Source organism: Vidua macroura, chromosome 1 (assembly GCF_024509145.1).
Source record: "Vidua macroura isolate BioBank_ID:100142 chromosome 1, ASM2450914v1, whole genome shotgun sequence".
Taxonomy (NCBI): Eukaryota; Metazoa; Chordata; class Aves; order Passeriformes; family Viduidae; genus Vidua; species Vidua macroura.
In genome coordinates this window covers 49,249,915-49,275,694 of record NC_071571.1, presented here as the reverse complement: position 1 = coordinate 49,275,694, position 25,780 = coordinate 49,249,915, and the positions used below count along the sequence as shown (strand labels likewise).

The following is a 25,780-nucleotide window of genomic DNA, read 5'->3' as shown; positions in this document are numbered from 1 at the left end:
CAAAAGATGATGTTAGGAGTATTAAAATGGGATTGGATCTGAGTGATAAAATAAAACTTTAGGCAAGAGGACCATCAGATTTAATGCAATGAACAACATATCACTTTCTCTTCTGATTTTTGATTTATTTGCTCTAGCATCTCTTTGCCAATTAGTGCAATTGCTACAGGGCAATTCTTACACTATGAATAAATCAGCATGATCAAACTCTGCAGAATAAAAATGGTTATTTAGGAAAAAGAGGAAAGCTGGGGACATCTAATGCCCACTAAAATTAAATCAGTGACCATAGTAAGGCTTAAATGTGGCTATAATGTGTTTATGCTGCATGACTTTAAACATTTTAAGGGAACCTGTGTTAAAGTGGTTCCCTTAGATACTATCATAAATCTGTTGAAGAAGGAAGTATGGTCTGTTGTTTAAAGCACAGGACTCTGAGTCAGAGGATGTAGATTATGCTCCCTCTACTGACAACTACTGACTGTGGCTTCCTCATCTTTAAATTGGGAAATAGCACTTGGCTAGACATAGGTAACAAGGAGACAAGTTATTACTACTTATAACATTGTAATTGTAATAATCAGAATAAAGCCTTTGGGAGTACTGATTTATTAAGAGATCTGTGGGAAAGAAGCAAATCACTTGTTTGAAGTTCTGGAAACTTGTTTTAAGACAAAGTAAAAAAAATCCTCTGCTGTGTTGATGGACATTCAGGAATGCAAAGTACCAGTCATTCTCTTCATTAAGCAACAGCCATCTAAAGGTCACTGGGGTTCTAAAGTAGAACTATGACCTCATAGCTGCAGTTTTTGCCCTTCCCTGTTCACACCCTTTCTGTGTTTCTGAGTGTTACGCTGGAAGGTATTGATGGCTTCCATCTTCCATATATAAGCAGCCACATATCTTGTAATGATGTGTAAGCTAACTATACTCCAGAAGGTCTTGATATTGGAAACTGCCCAGAGTTAGGAGTATATCTTAAGACTGATCAGAATGTGAGCTTACGAGGGAGGAGATTTTCCCTGAACAGGAAATGCGCCCAGTGCAAGGCTAACTCAAGCTAAGACACCAAAATGCTTGCAAGTGTAGGTGGGCAATAAAGCCTTGAGGTAAAACAAGCACTGAGGAACTCATGCACCCAGGTATGAGTATGGCATGACTGCCTAATTTTTGTATTCATTGTAGGATAAAAGTACCTTTTTTTAATGTAAAATTAAGTCAATTACAACGTGGTTTTGATTGAGCTGGGGGTTTACTCAGTGCAGGGGTGCTAGAAACTGTTAACATATAGTTATATGACTATATATATAAACTATAGACTATATAACGTATAGTCACATTTTGTGACTACAGCAAAGTTTGTACCAGAAGCAATCTGGCAGAGCTCCAAAGGATACCCACTTGGGCCCCACTGAAGGTGACTGGATGCAGCAGAATGAGGACAACTCCATCACCCCCTTCCCCATGCCTGTGAAGGCCTGGCTGCTGTTGCCACAGCATCTTTGGATTGCATTCAGGAACGTTTAATACTGGACAAGCTGCCCCTCCCAGTGGTGACAGGAGTGGTTAAGACTGATTTCCCAGGCTCTACCCTTTTCCTCTTATGCCACACCACTTTAGACATTCACGAGATGACAAAGACACCTCTACTTAGTACAGAACACTTTCAGTATGGAGTGATCTTCTGCTTTACAGCAAAACTCGTGGTCTGCTACAACATGAGAACAAATATGTAATTTTAAAAGCACTTTTACCATTCCTTTTATGGTGTCACCACCTGGCGGCTTATGAAAATATCGGGCTTGGAGACTTAGCTGTCTGGAACAAGGGGCAGAAGAAAGGGGAAGATGATCACAAGGGCTGAATATTCCCTTTTGGTCCCCAGCCAGCCTGGCAGGCTGAGTGCCTCTTTCACTTGTCTGAGCCATGCTGGGCTGAGTCAGCAGAAAGCAGGTGTGATGTGAACGGCTGATCCATGATTATACAACACGAGAATCTGTTCCTTTTGCTGCCAATAGAGACATTTTCAACTTATGCTACAGAGAAGCCACTTCTCACTTTAAGGCAGCAACCCTTAGGGTGGGCTGAGAACAGGACCCTGTGAGGCATTACATGCCTGACTGCTTCACCACCTTTCTCAAGGCCACCACTGTCACTGCCATGTCACAGCTTGTATTCCCAGCTGCTGAGGTTTTCCCTTGCCACAGCCAAGTTCCACAGTCACATCATGAGTACTCGAGGTCACTGCCTTCCTGGGGTCCCACTGGATGTGCTGACCCTCTGACAGCCAGGGGTTTATCTGGGGAGGGAGCATCGTGCCCTTCTCCCCTTAGGCAGCTGTCCCAGGGATACCGAACCCTGCATCTCATAGTCTTAGATAGTCTTAGAGGGGGGAATGATACTGAGCCCATCAAGATTTGAGTCCCTCAAGGTTTGAATTAAATTTTGTACCTTTTTTGAAATTGTTAATCAGTAGCTGTAGCGGGACAGGTATGATTAAGTAATTGCATTGTGAGCATCATATGCTGCCAAAGTCTTTTCAGTGGTGCCCAGCAACAGGGTGAGGAGCAATGGCTATAAACTAAAACACAAGAAGTTTCACATCAACAGGAGGAAGAACTTCACATTCAGGGTGGCAGAGTACTGCAACAAGCTGCCCAGGGCAGTCATGGAGTGTCCCCTCTGGAGACATTCCAAACCCACCTGGACATGTTCCTAAGTCACCTACTCTAGGTGACCCTGCCTTGGCAGGAGTGTCGGACTAGATGATTTCCCTTCCAACCCTAACGATCCTGTCGTTCTGTCTGTTTGCACACTAGGCTAACCCTTTGTTTTGAGAATAAGAGAAGATAATCCCAAAATGGTCTGTCCGGACAAGAGGTACCACGAGTGAAGACGGCAGAACTCAGCAGGTCCCAGACTCAAATGGAGGGAAGAACCGCGCCACAAGCGACAGATATAACCAGCAAATCGTAACTGGAGTACTAATTAATAAGAAAGTTATTCAATTTAGAACCAGTAAACGCTGATGCATTTCTTTCTTAATATGTGTAAATAGCGTAAAGTTTTGATGACCGGTGAGCCCCCGCCTTTCGCGCGTCACCACCTGCTCCCTCGCTTGGCGCAGACCACGGCAGGGCGCTCCCCTCAGGAGCGTCTCCCCTCAGGAGCCGCTCGCTCCGGGGGCGGCACCGGGAGAGCGGCGCGGGAGGCGGGACGGGGCGCGCGCGTGCGCGGCGCTCCCGGAAGCGCAGCGGCGGCAGACCGGGAAGGGGAGCCCGAGGCTGCGGCGAGGAGCGGCGGCGGCTCTGCCCGCCCGGCGTCGGCCATGACGAACTTCATCTCAGTGCAGCTGAAAAAGGCTTCGGAGGTGGACCTGGCCAAGCCGCTGTGCAAGTTCATTCAGCAGAGCTACCCGGGCGCCGAGGCGCAGGCCGAGCACTGCCGCGCCGCCGAGGAGCTCAGCAGGCTCCGCAAGAGCGCGCTCGGCCGCCCGCTCGACAAGCACGAGAGCGCGCTGGAGACCCTTCTCAGGTAGGGGTCCCCCACCCCCATCATCTCCCCCTTCCTCCATCTCCCCCAGCCCCGCGGGGCCTCGGCGGCAGCTCCGGGCCCTGGGCGTGGCGGAGCTGGAGTCAGGTGTGGGCGGGCCCAGGTGTGGGCGGCCTGTCCTGCCGGGAGGAAGCGGCCGGGGCTGCCGGGCCGGCTCCGGCGGCCTGTGGGATGCCGGTGTCGCGGCGTCCAGCAGCATCCCGGGGTCCCTGGCCCTCACCGCGCCGCTCGGGTGTCGTGGGGTGTCACATGATGGCAGCGCAGGGACGGGGAGGCCTTGTCCCCATCAACATCTCCTTCCCAGTGTTTGTGTCGTGCCAGTAGCTCTTAGATGTAGGTAGAAATTGTAAAACCAGAGAACATTAAGGATTTGGAAGAGAGCTTAAAGATCATCTAGTCCCAACCCCCCGCAACCCCGCCATAGGCAGGGACATGTCCCCCTAGACTAGGTTGCTCAAGGCCTATATCCAGCTTGGCCTTGAACAATGTCAGGGTTGGGGCATCCACAGCCTCCCTGGAGAAGTCTCTGTGCCAGTGCCTCACCTCCCTCACAGTAAGAAGTTTCTTTGAATGTAAATTTCCCCTCTTCCAATTTGAACCTATTGTTTTTGGTTGATAGAATTTCATAGAGGGTTGGTGTTTCTTTCTCTTTAGTGTTGCCTTTTGCTATTACAGCTTTGTTTTCGCTTCCTATTCAGTTCTGTGTGTGGGTTTGTTTTTGTATTTTGTTACCAGCATGATTTCCTTTTGTTTTCTATGTTTAGCAGCTTCTTAATGTATTTGCAAAGTTGCATCCTTTCTTTTTTTCTGCTTAACACAGTTAGTTTGCTATCAGAAAGTTTAATGGAGTCTCTATAGTGCTGGAGTTACTAGAGGTTAGATGAGCAAAAGATTAATCAGTGCTTTCTGCCTCGTGAAGTGCATAAAGCCTGCATTAGGACTAACAGCTCTATTGTCCTATCTCCCTAAAACACTTAGGGATTGCAGTGTTGAGGAGAAAGAGAAGGAGCTACTGGAGAGGGTCCAGAGGAGGGCAACAAAGATGATAGGGCTGTGGAGTATCTCTCTTACAAGGAGCTGGGCGTGTTTAATCTGGAGAAGACTGGAAAGGATTGTATTAGTGCAAATATATACCTCAAAGGCGAGTTTTAAAAGGATGATGCAGGTCCCTTCACAGTGGTGGCCAGTGACAGGATGAGGAGCAATGGCCATAAGTTAAAACACAGAAAGTTGTACCTCAGCATGAGGAAGAAATTGTTTATGTTGAAGGTGACAGAGCATGATTGTCCAGGGAGGATGTGGAGTCTCCGTTTCTGGAGACATTCAAAACCAGCTTAACAAATGCCTTGCCAAAAAGAAGGCAAATTCTGTGAAATAAGTTACTGATGATTGTCAACCCTTCACGTGGGTTTTTGGGCTGTAAAAGCTCTGACTATGCTGATTGTATTTTACAGTAGCTTTATAGTTCCCTGTTCTATTTCTGTCTACTGCTGCGTATGCTTTTGAAGGTACTTGTGTTTATGCCTTTGAAGGTTGGAGAAACTGTGAGCATCTGTGAACTGAAAGAGGGACTTTGCTAGCCAAATTGAAAAGCATACTATTATGTTCCCTTGCATGCTGGAATTGAGCTTCCTTTTCTGAAGGTGGCAGTCAGGTTTGTTGTTAGTCTCTGTCTGAAATCCCTGTTTTTGGCCCAGCCACGTTGTGCAATTTCGCCCTAACACTTACTCTGCAATACCAAAAGAAGGCAGCCCACTTTTCAATTCTGTGCCTTACACCTTTTCTGGAAGGCAAAATGTATGCATGGCATTCTGAGCAACTTGAATGAATTCAGTGGAGGGTCAGATAAACATCAGAGATGGTGCAAAAATAATAAAGTAGTGTTTCAAAAAGCCAAGAGGCTGAGCAGGACCTCCCTCTTACAGAGCCAGCAGATTATCCATGGTATGCAACTTCACCTCAGATTTTCCTTCTGAATAATCAAGGGAAACCACTTACAATTGCATAATTACCAGCTTTGAGTCAATTCCATGTGCAGTGCTGTGTTCTCTCTGCTGCTGATTGGTGATCAGCAGATGAATTTAGTTGGCCCAGGTGCTATTGCGGTAGATAAGAGCTGTTGAATGTAGCTCTGAACTGATGTAAACATGAAATTATATCCCTCCTGTGCAGAAGTTCCTCTCTTAAAACATCTGCATTTTTAATTGTATAGCTTGAGAATATTGGTTGCTTTTATAGTGGAAGTGAGATGATATGAAGGTCTGAATTAACTATAAGTTAATAAGAGAAGATAAAACAATCAGCTGTATGTTTTCCCTTATTTCTAACAAGTTATGAATGTTTGGCCCATGTCTGACCATTTATATTTGTTACATTTGCTAGAAAATGATTTTGCTCTTACTCTGTAAGATTATTCTGACATATATTCTCTTAATTATTCTGTAAGGCACAGTTATTTTAAACTGTCTTCACATCCAGAAGTTTGAAGTGTCCAGCTGAGATACACAAGTGCTTAAATGCCTTGTGTTTCCTCTGAAAATCTCCTTGCCTCTCCAACTTCCAGTGTTTTCCTGTTGGTATTTAAGAGCAATACTCAGTCTTAATGTTTAATTTCATTGAAGTTGGAGTTTCAAACTTTGGTGAAGTAAGGTTAGAGGAACTAATTAGAGCGTGGCTACTACTACATAGTTTTGCTTCCTTGTGGCTTTTTATAGACCGTAATACCTAGTAGAGCATTGTAGACCATTTAACTGTTAAGAAATGAGGGCTTAGTCTTCTGCCAACTAATCTAGGATTTGCCCACGGTTTTGTAAGGCTTTCTAGAAGCCTTATTTTGCTGAATAGTCACTATAGACCTTTTTTGTCTTTTATGGAAGAAATTAACAGCCACATTTCCTAGACAAGCATTGACCAATAAAGTTTGAAAGCATGTGGTGTGCTGCTGTTCAGCTACTGAATGCAAATGCTTCTCTTGGCGAAGCATTTGAGATAGACCATGCTCCTTTTCACTGGGTAACTGGGAAAGACCTCAGCCTGCTTCCAAGCTTTCTTTGTTTTGTGAGAATCTGAGTGCTCTGAAGGTGATGTAGGTGAGCTTGGTACAGATGTTTTCCCTTAAATTCTGTCATAGCAGATTTGATTTAGTGGTGTTTTGGTTTTTTTTTCAGTTCTGAGTATAATTATAGCTTCAAGGGATTCCTTGCTTCCTCCAATATTAAAGATAGCCTGGATTTTATTTCCTTTTTCTGGAGACATGGAGTATTGGTGCAAGTTTAATTGGTTTAATTTTGCGAATAACTCCTGCAGTTGTTTTAAAAAAAGAAAATCAGGAAAAAGAAGGGGGTGGGAGGAGTGCATGGTTTTATTTTTGAATGCTCAAATTCCCTTAGGGCTGAAAGTTGCAGTTGTGGTTTCCAGCTGTGAGTTCAGGACTCTGGTTCTTATCTTGAAGAGCAAAGACAGATCTTTGGTCTTTTTGATGTTCTGTTGAAGGAGATTTTTCTTTCTGATTCCTTGGAGGAGGCACAGTATTTGAGTTTAATGCAGTACATATATTTTAGTTAAATTCTAATTTAAACCTTGACTTCTTTCTCATTTGATGGCTGTTTTCTACTAGCATTTAGGAGAGTATAATGCTGGTTTTGATGAGAGATTGCTGTGTTTTGAGCACTAGATCTGTGTTGCTGACATGTGCCCCTCCTTTCTCTGCTGCAGTTGTAGTTCCTCACTGGCACAGCCAAACATAAAACTCCTCTGTGTTGTGCTCTGTATCTGTATCTTGATAGTTTAAATTACTGTAAATTTAGTTTTAAATTACCTTTGTATTTAGTGTCATCTTTTCTGTGTAATTGACCTGTGCATCCGTTGTGGCTTTTCCTTCTGTAGTTACTTTCTGGTTTTGTGCTGTTCTGTGGTTAACATCTTCATTTACCATTTTTATATGTTTAGTTTTATGCATACTGTTATATTTATACCCTTTATATTTATGAAACTAAAAAACTTTACATGGTTGTGTTCTGGGATGTTTTTTTTGTCTGCAGAGTTTTAAAGAGCTCTTAAATTTTGAGTAGATTTTCAAGTTCTCTAATAAGAAGAAATAACATCACATGCTTAAAATAGTAAAGAAAACAGTAACATAAATTCTGAGCTTGTTTAAAAACAACCAAACAAAAAGCCCTTTTTAGGAGGAGTATACACCTCTCTGGCTTATTTTGTCTGTGGTTATGTTGACACAAAGAATAGTCTGTTTGCAGAGAGCCAAGGCTTGGGCACACCCAGCTTCACAAGGACATTTGACAAGCTTTGGTCCTTTACTCCATCCTCATGGCAGATGAGGACAGTGTAATCGTGGAATGTGGGAAGACAGCTTGGCTTTAGTGGTGGCTTTTGGTTACCAAATTCAATTGAGTCAAGAGGAGACAGCATGCAAAGTCTCCTTTTCCTTGTGATACTATGTTAAAACAAGTGTGTTGAGACCAGATGTAGGCAATGGAGTATATTTAAATACATAGGTTGCAGTAATCTTCAGGACTAGTTATTATTTTTAACTATACCTTTCAAAAAGTTGATAAGTTGTTTAATCTTGATAAAATTGCCATCACAGTAAATATTTGCGGAATTTTTTATATTTTTTTTTTAACTTTACAAGCAATTTATTTCAATTCAGTTATTGCTGGAAGTCCTGTTGCTGTTGCAGATTATTGTAGCTTTTGACATGGCTTGGTATATTGTGTCTTAAATTGCAGTGGCTCATTTGAAGTCAGAAACCTGTAGTCTGATATACTTTGGCAGATACTATTAACTGAAGAATACACTATTACTGTTTTTACTGTATATGAGTTTTGAAATTTTTTCTTGAATTTTTAAACAAACATTTATTGTCTGTACAACACACGTCTTGTACATGCATCTCATGCCTGTATCTGTTGTGATCAGTATTTAATAGTGAAAGGAACTGGGAACAACATTAGTCCTCTTTCACAGACTGTGAAAACCATTACTGCAAGGTGTTTTGTATATTGGGAATATAATTTTTTTATAAAACAATTTGACCAATATAATGTTGAGCATATAGCTCTATGGTCAGTGCTTCAGGAAGAGTATAGGAAACAGCCTTCATATGTTATGTACTCTTAGCAATTTAAGGGTTTCATGTTCTGCATCCAGCCTGTCATGTTTAACAAATGGTACAGGTGTAGGGCACTACTCAGAAAAACTTGGAATTCCTTACTGTAGCCTGGATAGGTTGTGTGAGGGACTGTGCTATACTCAGTATATTATCTTTCTGGCATCCTTTCCTAAACATCTTCCGCTGTGACTAGATAAAATACTGGCATGGAGAAACTGTGGGTTTAATTCACTGTGACTACTAGAATATATTCCAATGAAAATTAAGTTTACAACTAAAGAATTTTATCAATGATTGGTCTCTCCAGCTGGTACTGTGCAAGGCAAATGGCATTTATTTCAAATATGTTGAAATTGGGTTATAATGGTAAGATAAGGAGAGTACAGTGTAGCATGTTAATATTATGTTAAATGCTGTACTTAATTTACTTTTGCAGCATGATTTAACGTGCTTGTTCTCTGCCTGTATGTATACAGGGACTCCTTTGCATGGTACTCTTTTCTAATCCACCATCCATCAGGTAGTGATATCTGGATCAGCTTTGTCTGTGATACTGTTTTACTTCTGACTGAGAGAGGGTTCCCATGTTATCTGTGAAAAACTGCCTCTTGCTGAACTTGTTCCTCTACTGAAAAAATCCCTTTAGATAGAAATTGTCCATCCTTCAAATCCTCCATTTCTACAAATGAGCTTCTTAACTTACTTGTGTGTAGGATTTTTGTGCCTTTCTCCCAACCTTATATGCCAGTTTAATAAACCAAAACTATTAATTTCATTAATCTAATAGCTGTGTGTTCCTTTTCTTCTTTTTTTTTTTTTTTTTTTTTTTTTTTTTTTTAGATACTATGATCAGCTGTGTTCAGTTGAACCAAAGTTTCCATTCTCTGAAAATCAGGTAAGAAGACTACCAAACCAGTTACTGAATCATGGCACCTACGATGTGTGACTTTCAAGCCTGTACCTAATCTTCTAATGAGTACTTTTATTGAACAAGACAGCTAATCTCTTTGAGCCTTATTTTCCTAATCTCTGTTTATTTTCTAGTCAGTACTCACATACAGTCTATGCTGAAACTTCAACTCTAGTGGCCATAATTGGCTTTGTTTTACAGATAGAGAAGTATTTTGGCTTTGGGTAGGTGATCACTGTGGTCTAGGGCAGAAGGGGTTGGGCTCTTCAACTCTCTGCTTTCCAAGAAGTCTATTTCATGCTATGTTCTAAAGGATTTTAAATTTCTAATTTCTGTGCGAAAACCTATAGAAGTGGATGGAATATGATCTTTGTTTTTTGAAGCAGGAGATATGTTTCCTTCACAACAGAATAATCCATTTAAGAGCTTATCACTGTATTCTTGCTTCTGCATGACATATTTTTTAGATAGGTATGGTGTTCATTAGAGTTTGGGGTTTTTTTTCCTGACATATTTCTTTAGAATCATGTTTCTAGAGAGAAATTCAGCTGAACTTCTCCCTATTGAAGGCTTCTTCAAGGAGGAAGGAAACTGGAATAGATCTGTAGGCTCCTGTATTTTGTTGGAGAAAGGTGTGGGTTTTCTTTCAATATGTTTACAAATATGGCAGAATTTATATTTCTTTATCAAAGCAACAAATCATACTTAAATGGTAATATTATGATTAAAAGGAGAAGTTTCTTTCAGTCTTACAGGTTATAAGTAATGTTAATCTGTTTCTAACTTTTACGTGAGTTTTGCATGTAGCTGCATTTGCTTGCAGCCAAGAACTGCACATTAGTTTTCAGTGAGCAAATCCTTTGCTATGGTAATCTACAAACCCTGAGACAAGGAAAATTGGAAAACTTAGCAAGATCTGCATGTCTGTAAACTGTTCCACCTAAAGGGAGAAGTAGTCAGTGGAAGCAGCAATGCAGCTGGGGACCGGAACATCCTGCACTAGCACTGCTGCTAGAGGAAAATACATCATCAAGTAGTACTGTTGTCCTTTCTGAAGTGATTCTCCCCAAGCACTTTAAACTGAGGAAGTTTGACATCTTTTCTGGTTTGATACCAGTTGCCTACAATTACTTGAATAAGGAATTGTGGTATGTGAAAGCAGATTCAATGAAGTATTTGCATTGCCTCTGAAGTATAAATAAAACACACTGTTTCTACCTCCATTCTCTTTCCTGAGGACATTTCCTGATAATGCTGCTATTGAATTCACTCATAATAATGAGTGGATTTTGGTATTGCACAACAGATCCAAATACATGGGTAATTTGGCACACTGGAAACTGCCTGGTGGGGTGATTTCCTTAAACTGTGATTATACCAACCCATCAGACTTAGGGGAGAGGAGTATCTGGTTCAGAAACAAATTTATCTGTTGCTCAGAATATGAACAGAGCTGAAAAATGATTCTGACAATTTCTGTTTTGTCTACTTGAAATGTTTTGAGCTAACTAATAGGAAGGAAAAAATGTAGCATAGTTTTGTTTTGAATATTTCTTCATCATTTCCTGAAACTTCCAGAATGTTTGTAATGTTCCAAGAAGTAAATAAAAGGTTTTATGCAATTAGAATATAAGGACTAAATACATAGATTTGGGGTATTTTCAGATTATATTTGATTTTAGAGGTAAAGATCTTTGTTTTTCACAACTTCCAGGTCTGTGTAACATTTACGTGGAAAGATGCTTTTGATAAAGGATCACTTTTTGGAGGATCTGCCAAGTTGGGTATGTGAATGTACCAAAAAACCCAAGTATTAAGAATACTATGCTTTGAGAATATTTTTATGTAGTCGAATTAATGTCTTTCTAGCATTTTCAACATAGCTTTCAAATGAATTCAACTGTATTGGTAATAGATTAGTCACTTCAAGATTCATAATGAACAAATAAGCACCATGCAAAGAGTTTTTACAAAATTGAGATGTTATATTAGATTTCCAGAGGCACAAATGGATGTGGAGTATGATAGTAGTTGTACTGTCTGTTTCTCGTCTGTTTTCTGGGAACAACTCCGGTTGTTATTAATCAAAATTGTTCATGTTAACATTAAGATCCACTTGATTTTGGGTAATGCAGCTCTTCCTGTTCTAAATGAGTAAGGTGAAGAGTCCTTATGAATGAGTGAGTCCACTCCAGAAGGGGAGTGATGGTAGCTGGCTTTAGTAACCTAGTCTTAATACCACATTTTCAAGAGAATAGAATTATTTGCCTGTGCTCTAAAATTACCCTTCTAACACTTCTTTTTGAAATATATTCATACAGATTTAAACACTTGGAAAGAAAAAAAATTGTATTTTTTTCCCATTAACATAATGAGTTTGAGTCTGATTTATTTAGTCATAGAGGGACAATTCTGCACACAAATTCAGGGTCATGAAATGGATTTGGAATGTTTTCCAATACAGAAGTAAGTAAGACTAAATCCTTTGAGTAAGTGAGGAGTGGTTCAGTTGTGTGTCATCATTCTTTAGTATTTCCATTTATACCGAAATGTTTGTCATTTTCAGCATTGCAAGATGAGCATTGCAATTTTGAAGTTCCAGATAAAGCCCGAAAAAGATGTTTGAACTTCACTCTGGTTTTATTTTTATTGAAGTTTTTGCCAGCTTTATACAGCTCTCTGTTAGCAACTACTGGAAATCTTTGCAGTTTTCTATGTTCTGAATACATATGCTAACAGTTGTGCTCATGTGAACTATATCTGTAACAATATACCTATGCATACTCTGGTGATCCTTGCTTTCTGTTCCAACTATTCTAAGAAGTCTTGGATAATTGGAAACCTTCCTGAAAATGCTTTGGTTCTTTTTCTCAGGATTTGGCTTGTTCTTTCTTCTTTGAGCCTAACATTTAATGAGGATTGAATCTGTTTCTTTGTAAAGTTTAGAATGTTTAGTATGATGTAAAGATAGTCTGTGAATCACTAGAGACCTGTAATAATTGTGAGAAAAAAAATCAGTAACCATAACAATGATAATTACTGTAAGAATTTGAATAAATGTGGTGTTACTGCAGCTTGAGGAAGCTTGCTTGTCTGCAGGTTAATTATATACTAGTCTAAATAATCTGTGAGGTAGATGGCCACAGATTTATGCAGTGTTCTGTGTCAAATATCAAAGAAGTTTTTTAACTGAGATGTGAGTAATGCTCAGTTAACAAGCAATGGGATAAGGGTAATTTTGAAACTTTAAAGCAGGTCTTGGTGGAAAGAAATTAACAAAAGGAGATCAAAATTGGTGGTGAGGTTTTCTCAGTGTAAAGCAAAGCTATCAGTAATCAAGGAAGCAAACTTTCTCTTGACTTCTAAGATGAATTTCCAGATAGAAATTCAGCATAAAACTCCTGAAATTTATGATGAAGGGATGCAACTTAGAGTCCTGGCTCTTGCTGTGGTGCCAAACTGTTAGCTTCCCACCTTTCTCTGGATCCCAAGTCTGTATCACAGTGGTAGCTAACAGATACTGTGACTGCTTGAAAAGTGACTGAGTTCACAGCATGACACATAATCTGAAATATATTGACTAAGTTAATAGGTAGTGCTGTAAACAGATAAGGAAAATTTGCATTGCTATAGTAAATCACACTTGAGGGGTGGTCCAGAGTATAAAGTAATTCTGCACTTCAGAAACTTTCAAGCCATATTTTCTGTCCTGTCTAGAGTTTTAGTGTTTTCCAAGTCTAAACACCTTTTATCTGAGTTCAAGACCTTATTATTGGAAAAATTCTGGAAAATAAATTTAGAGAATGGAGATTATCTAGGTAAAATAGTGACTGTGACAGTGTAACTCACTTGGAAACAAGTGGGAGAAATGGCATGTCAGATTTCGGCTTGCTTGCTTGCTGAAAACTTGGTGCAGATTAGTGAGCACTAACATAGAAGTTTCAGAGGGGTGTTAGATAAAAATGTAGCTGTTTAAGGAGGCTGGATGTCAGTGAAATGAAACAAATGTACATCTTGAGTACCTTCATGTTTCCAGGATAGCTACCTGGGTTTGTGAAATTGAAAATTCACTAGTTGTCACTCCTGTATTCTCCAAGAGGACTGTCTAGGTACTTTTTGACACTGGTAGGAACTAATATCTACAGTATTTGTTTCTTTTCAAGCACTTGCGTAGGACAGCTAACCTTCTGAAAGCAATTAATATTCAAAATGGTTCCTGTTCAGGTATTTCTAGTTCTAGAATTGTGGGCTCCATCCTATGGGCCTATGAAGTACTGCAGGAGTTGCTTCTGGACAGTCTATACTGCTGCCTAGTCAGATCAGGCTTTAACTAAGTAAATCCTGAACTGTTTCAGAACATGTATAAAGAAGATATTTTTCAGCATTTTCAGCCTGGAACAGTAGCTTTAAAAGTGAAAAATTCCCTGCATTTCAATAGATAGAAAACAGAACATGTGAATGTCTTCATAATTGGTCAGTTAGTACAAAGGGATTAATGTGTGGAAGTTCATATTTCAGATGACCACTCAGTAATGCTTCAAGACCCAAAAAGCTGCACTCTAGTTAGAAAGACTTTGAAATTATTTTGTATACATTTTCATGCTACTGCTTTATGCTTTGTGTTGCTTTCTGTAGTTGTTCACATGGAAACATTTTGTGGTAGTACTAAATTAGACTTTGTAAAGCCTTCAGATTGAAGATGACTTCAACTTGAAAAGTTCAATAAGATTGGGATTTTGTTTTTCTTTTTATTTGAAACTGTTAATACCTTTACTGATAATAGTAGTGTTGGCCTCATCTGTAGGATGCTGGAGAACTGAAGTTTATTTTCTTAACAGTCTGGCTAACTGTCTGTCTTACCTGCAGCTCTGGCAAGTTTGGGATATGAGAAGACCTGTGTTTTGTTCAACTGTGGAGCATTGGCAAGCCAGATTGCAGCAGAACAGAATCTGGATAACGATGAAGGACTAAAAGCTGCAGCTAAGCACTATCAGGTACAGAGGCTCCCTGCTTCTGGTTATGAATTCAGAATTCATATTGTTAAAACATCAAACAAATACCTCTCAATTTTAAAACTATATAGTCATGTAAAAAATATATATGTACATATTTTCCTGCTCTTAATTGCAAAGATGGATTGGTTGTGTACCTGGTCTTATTTATTTATCAGATTTGGAGGATATTATTCTATACAGTTCCCCGTACTCCTTCCTTCAAGTGAGTTGGTAACTAAACCTTCAGCTTAAGATTTAATAATTTTAGCTAGTATAAATTTTAGTTTTCACAAGTATTAGAGTAATAATCTCTTATGTCTTTCTGGAATGCGTTAAAATCTTAGGCTGTTAGGTGTTTATATATATATTTTATTTATATATATATATATATATATATATATATATATATATATATATATATATATATATATATATATATTATTATATACCATTATTCCATAATATACCATTATTTATAGTCTGTCATGATAAGGGTCTCATTGTAAGTGGCTACAAGAGGTCACAATGAGTTGTTTCTAGTGGCTAAACAATAAATGGGAGACCATACACTGTCGGAACCCAAGGTGTCTCTCAGACACTCTTGGATGTTCTGGGTCCAGGTCAGAAGCATCTGAGACCCTGGCAGGCAGCCGGAAACCCCTGTGGTTTTGAATTTGATCTATGGAACAATTTACCAACGTTGCAGGAAGAACAAGAAATCACAAAAGTTTAGATATTGTAATAGAAGTAGTCACAAAGTGAAAGGAAGGATTTTTGAGTGCTGTACCAGGGGGGTTTTAGGCCTTGTACAGAGGGGTCTGAGTTTTGTACATGGGGGTCAGAAGTTCTAAGATGGAGGGATTTGGGCGTGCCCTGTCCTCCTTCTTTCTCCTTCCTGTCGTCCATGTACTTGGTGATGTTGGCATTCACAGATTGGTTTAGAGTAGAAGGTCACTGTTCAATATAGGTGATAGGCATTGGGGAAAAACTATAAACATTTAATACATAATGTGTGATATAAAAGATGGCACCAGCCCCTTGGGTGGGAGAGACAGAGACAGAGGGAGACAGAGAGAAACGCAGAGGGAGAAGGAGTCGGAGAGAATGTCAGGGAGTGTGTGTGCCTTGAGATAACACGCAATAAACTACCTTGAGACCGGACAACTGAAGACTACTGAGTCTTTCTTTGAAGGCCCGGGTTGGAGGAGAGACTTTACCACCTCCTGGGGTCACCCCAATCTGGGGGTGAGCCCTGTCAATACACCAAAGAAAATAAATAAATTTAAAAAATTATATGTATTATATTTGTTGGTGAGAAAATGTATATGGAAAGAATGGATGATAATACATTATTTTGTTTCACTTAGTTTGCTAGTGGTGCTTTTCAACACATTAAAGACACAGTTTTGTCAGCCTTGAATCGAGAACCTACAGTGGACATCTCTCCAGACACAGTTGGGACTCTCAGTCTTATTATGCTGGCTCAAGCCCAGGAAGTCTTTTTTTTGAAAGCAACAAGAGGTATATTTTAGTTTTTGGCTTATATATTTAAAGTGCATGTTACAACTTCCCCAAAAACTTAGAAGTGTTTTAAGTTACTAAGAGCCTGTCAAGGGTGTTTCAGAGGTTTTTATGTTTGCCTTTTCTGATCCTCCCCATGCTCCTTGCAGGTCATGAAACAAAAAATACAGATGTCGCTTAAGAATTTGTCTAAGGTTCACCTGACAGTGCAGCTCTCCTACCTGCTTTTTTATGTCCAAAACCATTAGTCTTCATCTTTACAAATTATATTACTGAACTGTATTTATTCTTTCCTCCCTTGAAGGCAAAAGACTCTGAAATAACTGAGAGTACTAAAAATGGTGCATAAGGGGTTTTGCAAGTACTCCCCTACTCCTCTGTCTAGGGAGTGATTTCACAAGCATTTAGAAATAAATGACTGTGCTAGAAACAAAGGGGATTTTCTAAGAGTTGAAGGGAAACAAATTCTGTTTGGTTGCTCCTGCTTTTAACAGAGAAACTCCAATTCTTTTAGAATACCCATTTGATCTTGGAAAGGCAAATTCTGCAGGTAGAACAAAAAATCATTTCCCTGGATGATAAGGGTTGATTGTGAAATACACATTCAAAGTCTAGCTATCTTAATACAACTATTAGAGAACTTGGGCTTCAAAGAAATTTTCCATGGAATGATCTGATCTTTGATACAAAATTTCTTACTCTTCTGCTCTTCTCTCTTTGTTCAGAAAAAGTTGTTGGTCTAGAAGTTAGATTCTTAAAAGTAGAACTAAATACACAGATTGCCCATTTGTGATTGCCCACAAATGGCTCTCTCTCCTGACATAATTTGGAATACTTTGGAGGAAGACGTGGGTTTTATCTGAACTGAGATGTTTCTTGTCTTCACAGGGAAGATACCTGAAAAGTCTTGTAGCCTTTCTGCCTTTAGGAGAATCTCAACAAGAAACTGTCATCCTTCAGCCAACTGATAAATTATGTTTGTTCTTTGTCATGCTGGTAGCAGTATTTTAGTCTCTAGCTGTTCGGACATTGCTTTGAAAAAAATTTATACAACAAACGCCTGAAATGTTTCCTTCAGGAGTGGAGCAGATGCTTCCCTCATTTTGTGTGACAAATAGATTGTCATCGTCTTGATTTCTTCTTCTCCAAAACATGTAAAAGACAAAACAAGGCTAATCCAAACCCCAAGCGTGCACAGTGACTTGAAGATTTTTGTGGTTACTCCTAAGACCACAAGACTGACAGTGTTTTAAAGACAGTAAGGTTAATAATCATCTGATTATGAAGGCTGTAGATTTTGCTGGATTTAGGTTCTTTTCTCTGGGGGAAAAGACATTTTGTGAAGAATCATGTTTGACAACATGATTAACTTCAAAAACCTATTTTTCAAGTGCAAATCCTTCAAAGTTAGATCTCAAAACAGAAATTAAGCTTCTTGCTGCATTGACTGTTTACCTTACTTGGAATTTTCTGGGTTTTGTGTCAAGTGAGGTAGTCCATTTATCAGCTTACCAGCTACAATGGTATTTCTGATAGAACTGAGTTTATTTAGAAGTTGAAAAAAAAGCAGAAGTGTTTGGCAAAAGCCAAATTGGTCAGTCATAATTAACTTCATTACATAACTACAGGCCAGTTATTTTAATTTCTGAGCCTTTCCTAAGTGTCTTTAAGTCTGAACATGTTTGCTGTTCTGAATCAAGGCTTACATTTGTAGCTGCAATGTTTTAAAGATACCTGAATAAAAACTAAAGCTTCTGATGGTGAAAGATATGTTCTGAGTTGTCTGCATGGACAAATGAGTCTCCCGTAACATTTTCTCTGTTAATGGAAATGTAGTTTATATGCCAGTATTTTTTTCCTTTCTTAATGGTCCAACTATAGGACTGTTATATAGGGAGGTGCAACTTCTGCACATTTCGTGGGGCTAGAAAGAAAAGTTATTTAGGTTTTTTGTATGGTTTGGTTTTATTAAATAGGTACTGCACCAGACAGGAACATTCTAGCAAAGAAGAAAGGTGATATATTTCATAAGTTACTTTCTCCCAGTGTGTCCTCTAAGTCCTATTCCACAGTGAAAAGATCTTCCTGGAATACCTTAAACATATTTACCTCATAGAAGCTGTAGTATATAGTATATCAGAGCTCATGTCTGAAATGTTGTAGATCGATGTGTGAATATGCTGGTATGAGCAGACCACTTGGGAATTCTTTTGATTGAATTTTGGCAGATAAACATACTCTGCAGAATTCCTAATCTCCCCATAGTCCACAGTCATGCTTATCACTACGTCACTACTGAAGGGTCACTGGAGGCAGGGTGTGCTTGTTTCTAAGGGTAGCTATTTAGAGTGGACAGCCAGTGTTTGCACTGATTGCCTGCCTTCTCTTGGAAGGCTGAATTGCTAGTGCAGGCTGGTGGTTATCTTTATCTCCTTTATAAAAGGAGATAACCTCCAGCCTGCACTACCAATAGTGCATATCTCCTTTATAAAAGGAGATAGAGAGTTGCGGAATGTTTCTATTCTAGCAGTTTTGGCTTCAGGAGCAGGATGAGGATGTGAGGCAGGGGATGCCACTACAGATAGGCACATGCACTGATAGGAAGTAGTGGATATGACTTTGAGGAGCTGTGATTATTTATGTCGAGGAGTGGTGTTTCTGTATTTGCTGTAAGCTGACAGTGGTGTAGACTGCAATGGAAATGACCAGTCCCTTCTCCTCTATTGCAGTTTTTCAGAATCCTGACATGGAACTAGGCTAGGAACAGATATTGCTGAAAATAAAACATATTTTGCTAACTAGTTTTCAGCTGAATTCTTTGACTATGGCTGCACAAATGCTTGTGCTGGCACAAGAAAGGGCTGGGATCAAGCTGCCAGAGTTATGAGTGGGACTGTTGTGGCTTTTATTGGCAGCTTGCCATTGGTTTGAGGTAAAGTATCACTCTTAATCCTGCATAAACGCTTGCAGCTGCCAAAAGATTTCTTGTACTACTGACTGAACCTTGGGTGTCATAATTGAAGTAGAAATTCTGGAAACTGCTGCTGGATGTCAAGAGGGAAGAATGGGATCCCACCTTTGAGATGTAAATGTAAAGCTGTACACTTAAAATGCAGTTATTGCTGTTTGAAGATGAAATAATCACCTGTTCAGTTGTAAAAATTGATTATTATCTTAATTGTCCTTTATTTTTTCTCCTTCTCCCCACAGATAAAATGAAAGACGGTATCATAGCTAAACTAGCAAATCAAGCTGCAGATTACTATGGTGATGCTTACAAACAGTGTCAATATAAAGATACTTTGCCCAAGGTTAGTAACCCATGGAAATAATGTGGGATATGTTGTTACTGTGAATAACTGTTATTGTTTACTATGTACTTAATGAAAGACACTTACAATATATATTCTCAAGTTGACATATTGCTGCTTTTAAGGGAAATGAATCTATAATTTGAAAAACAGTGAAGAATCGAGGGGGCAAAAGAGTGGGTTTTTGTTAATAAGATCTTATTACATGCAGTGCATTTATTTGTAATGCATTTCATTAAAGTGAACTTGAAATGGTTATGGTGTTATTTACGGATGCATTCTTAGAACTTAATGCCTTACTAAATCTGTTTTCAAACTAATACTTTCTATTGGGGCTTGATTGGCTTCTCTGTCTCAGTGTTTCCATGTGAAATTTGCTCTCATGTTGAGTACAGCATGAATACAGAGGTACTGTTCACTCACCTGTTAGTGAAAAACTTGACTGGAAGTCAGTGTGTGTCTTCTGCCTGCATTCTCTTGCACTACCCCAAAGCAATCTTGATACTTGTAAAATATCCCGATTTAATCTTAACTGGTAATTTGAATGCTGTTGGTTTTGGAAGAGATAGAAAGATCTTTCTCATGTTCCTTGAATGTTTCTCACATAGGTGTTACGTTGTTCATGATGATTTTTGACAGGCAGTGAGCTATAATAAAGCCATTGCTTTATCTTTTGTTGTTGTGTACCTTTCTAAGCTGTAGATCTGCTCCTCGTTCCAGTTGCAAAGTAATCTGTCAAGTGAGATTATTTGAAAGAACATAAGGTTTGCTGGTTAACACCAGCTGTGAGAACAGTTACTTGATTAGGAGTGTAACGTGAAGGTTGATTGGAGGCGTCGGACTCCAGTTGCAAGGCCTTCCAGACAGCTTTGTCTTCCCAATTAACCCTTTTTTAAATGTTATTTTTCCATCTCTGGGGGAGCAGCAAATTTGCAGAAATGTGAAGAAGCAGGTCTTTGTATACTGAGGTCTTTAAAACATCACTCTGGTTTTTCAGTGCTCCTTGATTTAAGAAATAAAACAGTAAGGCCAAATCCTTGATCTAAGACCATGTCTGTACTGTGCGCTGCAGCGTAATATTTTCTTCATGTCTTGGTTGGTACTCCTGCAAAGATAAGTGCACTTATATAAAGTCTAAAAATGACTTTTAAGTTGCTTTCCATGTCAGTAGTCACTGGTCTTCTTTATTTGTTCTTTTATAATTGTAGTTGCTTTCTTAATAGGCCTGCTGCTGTTTTAAGTGTAATTAGTTTGTTTAATTAAAAACCAATCAAACAAAAAAAACCCTAGAAGACCTATCTTTCTACCCACCTCCATTTCTTAAAAACACTGTCTTGGCTTTGTCTGGGGGTATTTGGGTATGTTCTTACAACTGTCCTTTCCACTACATGCATGCATTTCTTATCTTTGAAGTAAATGTTGTGACTTCATGGCTTGGATTTAAATCATAGTTCATTTAAAATAATGAACACCAAGAATTTTGCAACAGCAGATTAAAGAAAATATTAAATCCATGCAAAGCCACATGATCTCTGACATTTACCTCTGATGTTTTAACCTATCTAAACCATTAATTGGGTGATTCTAATTTCCTTTTCTTCTTCCTTTTTCTTCCTGCATCCCATGTTGTCTGTGGTGGTTATTGTGGTTGGACTTTCCCCTGGTCAGTATTTTTATTTCCAGGAGGTGTTTCCTGTTCTGGCTGCAAAGCACTGCATTATGCAGGCCAATGCAGAATATCATCAATCTATCCTGGCAAAACAACAGAAGAAATTTGGTGAAGAAATTGGGAGGTTACAGGTGAGTAACTTCCTTCTCTGAAAAATATGGAAAAACTTTTAATCCTGGAAAGCTGAGTTGGAGTTCTGAAATCCAAATAACTATGAATGAAATGTATTCAGAAATTGTTCAGCATGCTTATCACATCAATTGAGTTATTATCAGCTGCAAAGATGAAAGGCACCTCTATAACTTTTGTAAAGATGTGCTTTAGTGATTTTTGGGCAATTTGATACTGCTTGACATGTTAAATCTTTATCTTTGTGTTTGCATAAGCTTCATATCTAAGTACAGCTAATATGACAGATTTGTTGATAAATTTTCCTACGTAATGTTAATAAAAATCCCCCAAAGGTTAAAATTCTACCTGTTCTTTTGCTGATATCCTGCTTTAAATCTGAGTAATTTTTAAAATTTGTACAAACAGTTCTCTTTTTAGTCATGATAGTTTTTTCCCCATGTATCTGGTTTCTAGGGGGATTTAGATGTTGTAATGAATAAGGTCGTCTCATACTTTAAATACAGTAGAGAAAAAAAAAAGGCTGAAATGAACTACTTCCTTCAAGTCCCCTGATCTTTTGGAAAATAGATATGTGAAATGCTGCTTCAACTGATAGTGAAGATCCATGTGCATTGTCTATCTACTGATATGCAGGAAATTTGACAGACTTACATAAGATGATCTTGTTGACATCTTGAAAGCTACCACTATGCATTTATCACCTTTATGCAGGATGGAGCTTGAAACTTCTTTTTTGTATGCTCATCTGTTTTCTTAAGAATATATGAAAGGGAGAAAGAAAATTTATTATTTTAACTATATTTTAAATTTTTTTAGCATGCAGCAGATTTGGTGAAAACGGTGGCATCTCGCTATGATGAATATATAAACGTTAAAGATCTGGTTGACAAAATCAACCGTGCACTTGCAGCTGCCAAAAAAGACAACGACTTCATTTACCATGACCGGGTCCCTGACCTGAAAGATTTGGAGTCCATTGGAAAAGCCAGTCTTGTGAAGTCTACTCCAGTTGTTGTTCCACTCAGTCAGAAATTCACTGGTAAGCAAAGTGTGTGGAGTGCATAGGGTAATTGTTACCTTGTGAAACAAAGTTCATTTGTACCATGCAAAAATAAACTTTCACTTTTTGCATTCTATTAAGGGTAATCTGTGTTTTTGAAACTGCTGTTTTTCTTCTCCAGTTTGTTGTTGTTCTTGATGATAAGTGTAATAAAGAAGAGGTTGAAAATTCTTACCTGAAATGTACAATTCTCTTAAAGATCTTTCTAAGATTTTCCCAGCAATTGTATTTTCTATATTAAATCAATCTTTTTAATTTCAGAAGGAAAAGTTCTGTAGGGGACAGTACCAAGTTATACAGTATTAACTAACCTTGTTGCTGGTCTCCTATAAAGTTGAAAAATTTCAGTTTGTTGGCTCTACAGATGAGTTGTGAAAAAATTATCTTGACTGTCTCATATTTTTCCTTGAATGAAACAAAATTAGAAATGAAGCCGTAAGGCAAATCTAATTTGTAACTCTACAATTGGTGTAAATATGTTGTCTTTAAGTTATTTCAAACTCAATTCAACCTTAAAAACTGAAATCTAAAGGCCTTTAAAAATAGATTTTTGTTTTTAAGGCATTAGATTTTTGTTTTTGGGGAGTAGGAGGAAAGTATTTTAAACTGTTTAGGTCAGTCTCTGTAGTACAACATGTACAAAAAAGCTGTGAAGATGTTTGTGCTTTTACTTTCATAATGCACCTTGTGTAATTTATACTATTCTAATTGCAGACCTGTTTGAGAAGATGGTTCCATTGCAAGTGCAACAATCTGTGAGTGTTTATAACCAGAGGAAGGCAGATCTGGTAAACAGGTCAATAGCCCAGATGAGAGAAGCCACAAATCTGGCAAATGGGTAAATATGCTTCTTGTTTAGTTTCTCAAGAGAGGTTGTACACAGCTTGTAAGCCCTGGTGTCTTGCAGCCTGCAGATATCCAGATTATAGCAGTGATATTTCATTACTGTATGGTAGGCTGGCAAATTTAAACCATAACAGGGGGATTTAGAACTACTTTTCTGTAGGTGTTAAATCTGAATGCTTATTAAAAACAAGTAGTATGTATTTTTCTGCCATCATTCCTCATTTTTTAGGAGTCCAACACTTACTCAGAAAACGTTCCAGTACCATTAATCTAGAAGAATTTTCATATCCAATGGTTATTAAATAGTTTGTTAAAATAAATAATTAAAAAAAAAATTGTACCAAGCTGAGAAAAAGCAATGTAACTTAAAGCAGTTGTTTCTTTTGTCTACCAGTCACTACCTAAAATGTTTGCCATGTTTTGTAAGTGCTAAAAGACTAGGATTTCTTTGTTTTTAAGAGCTTTGAAATGTACTTTTAGTGAGTTGTATGTTTGAAATTTCAGCCTAAGTGTACATTACACTCCATTTCCATTATAATTGACTGTGTAATTGTTTGTTGTTTGTTTGTTAAGAGTTATTTTCAGGATAAAAGTTGTTTATTTAACATATTGACTTTTTCAGTGTGTTGGCTTCCCTTAATCTTCCTGCTGCTATTGAAGACGTGTCTGGTGATACCGTTCCTCAGTCTATTTTGAACAAGTCTAAGTCTGTGATTGAGCAGGGGGGAATTCAGACTGTTGATCAGCTGATCAAAGATCTGCCCGAACTGCTGCAAAGGAACAAAGAAATTCTAGATGAAGTAAGCCCAAAACCACTACATTAAACATTCTTAAAATACATCTCCACTGAATGCTTCACTTTAAATGACAATAGAAAAAGTGAACAATTACTAAAATGCTTCTACTTTAATAACACTTCCAAAATATGCTCTTTAAATGTTCAGCCCATACAGAAACTGTGCTGTCGCATGTCCATGTTTCCTTACAAATATTTTCTTTTTAAAAATCTTGGTGGAGAGGGGGAAGCATTGGGAAAACATTCTAAAGAAATTTGAGTGATTTGTCTCTTTCATGCCTGTTTTTTATTTGTCAAATTATATTGTAAAAGAATGTAGAGGCACTTTTTGTTTTCTACACTAGCTGCATATTTTGAAGCTATTTTATGTTTAAAACAGTTCATAATGCATGTAGCATTTTACTCCTGCAGTCTCTGAGATTATTAGATGAAGAAGAAGCTACAGACAATGACCTGCGAACAAAATTCAAAGAACGCTGGCAGAGAACACCGTCCAATGAACTCTATAAGCCTCTGAGAGCAGGTACAGTCCATGTTTCATGCTTTGGGTTCTAAAAATGTCCGTGGTGCAAATTAAAGTAGTTTTCAGTGCTCTGATATTATCTATAAATATACCAATTTCAGTCTGAGGCAGGCTATGCCAAAATATCCTGATTACAGTCTGCACTGTTACTCGGAGCTGAAAATGGATGTGACAGGGAATTTGCTGCTGCTTTTGCACTCTTGGCATGTATGTACATGTTGCATATAGGTGAAATCTTAGGAAATATGGGCCTTGATACACTTGTAAAATCATGGCTCAGGCTACTTAGGCTAAGTAGAAGGGAACTCTGGGAGAGTGACTCAGCTGGAATAGGGGTAGAGAGACATGAGAGATGTTCTGCATGACTGCCACATGTCAACATCGTGGTGTATGGGGGTTGATTGACTTGGGCTTGTTGTGCCTTAAAGTATATAAACTGATAACTGGCTAACTTCTTTAAAAGGCCTGGTTTTTGCAATAAAGCAGCTCCCCTTGAAATTGCCTGGGGACTCTGAGTCACTTAGCTTCATACATGTGCACGCTAAAGTTTCCGAAAGCAAATTAAATTAAAAACGTCTGCCCTTCTAAGGATCTAATTTCAATTGCCTCTTAAATACTTCAAAGTATTTTTCTTTGTCAATGTATTTTTTTTCCATCAGTATGTTGTCTCTTTAATTTGATGGTTTTTTTTGTTTCCCCAGAAGTTAGGACAAACTACTTAAAACCATCACTGTATCAGGCTTTCTGTGTGCGTAATATGTGTTGTCTTTTGAAGTTAAGAAGGGACTGATATTACTGACTTGGTCTTGCAAAGTTACAGGGGTTTAATTCTGCAGAGTAGCTCAAAGCAGCGTTCATTCATATACCTTTGTATGCTTCACGGGAGAATTAATATAGGTGCCTAGTTTATGCACTTTTTAAAACATAATTTGGAAGATTAAGTTTATATAAAAGTCTTACAAATTGTGCAGGCTTATAAAAATGTATGATGGCTTGCTCAAATTTTGAAATTATATAAACTCTCTCTTTTTCCTCCTGCCCCCAGAGGGAGCCAATTACCATAATATTTTGAATAAAGCTATGCAAGCAGATGGGCAGGTGAAGGAGCGCTATCAGACTCACCGGGATACAATTGCACTTCTGTGTAAGCCAGAGGCAGAACTCAACGCAGCCATACCTTCTGCCAACCCAGCAAAAACACTACAGGGAAATGAGGTAAAACAGTGAAATTTGTGTCTATTTTGAATAGAAGTGCTATTTGTCTAACAAAGTAAATGTGCATGAATTGGTAATTTAATTGTTTCTGTCTCAGTTGATACATGAGGTAACTAACATTTG

At 38.5% G+C, this 25,780-nt stretch overlaps 1 protein-coding gene across 2 annotated transcripts in view; it reads left to right on the top strand.

Annotated features, from left to right (window-relative positions):
- The first annotated feature begins 3,260 nt into the window (after positions 1 to 3,260).
- The window catches only part of PDCD6IP (programmed cell death 6 interacting protein), a 32,048-nt gene continuing 9,528 nt past the window's right edge, over positions 3,261 to 25,780 (top strand). Inside the window, exons 1-12 of one of the 2 annotated variants that reach the window (XM_053970834.1) lie at positions 3,261 to 3,534; positions 9,521 to 9,575; positions 11,305 to 11,374; positions 14,457 to 14,584; positions 15,952 to 16,105; positions 19,316 to 19,416; positions 21,100 to 21,216; positions 22,034 to 22,256; positions 22,992 to 23,115; positions 23,746 to 23,923; positions 24,331 to 24,442; positions 25,488 to 25,657. In XM_053970834.1, coding sequence (XP_053826809.1) covers positions 3,329 to 3,534; positions 9,521 to 9,575; positions 11,305 to 11,374; positions 14,457 to 14,584; positions 15,952 to 16,105; positions 19,316 to 19,416; positions 21,100 to 21,216; positions 22,034 to 22,256; positions 22,992 to 23,115; positions 23,746 to 23,923; positions 24,331 to 24,442; positions 25,488 to 25,657 — 1,638 coding nt within the window. In that variant the 5' untranslated portion in view covers positions 3,261 to 3,328. Of the gene's footprint in view, positions 3,535 to 9,520; positions 9,576 to 11,304; positions 11,375 to 14,456; positions 14,585 to 15,951; positions 16,106 to 19,315; positions 19,417 to 21,084; positions 21,217 to 22,033; positions 22,257 to 22,991; positions 23,116 to 23,745; positions 23,924 to 24,330; positions 24,443 to 25,487; positions 25,658 to 25,780 lie in introns of both variants that reach the window. The other variant, XM_053970824.1, reaches the window with a different exon arrangement.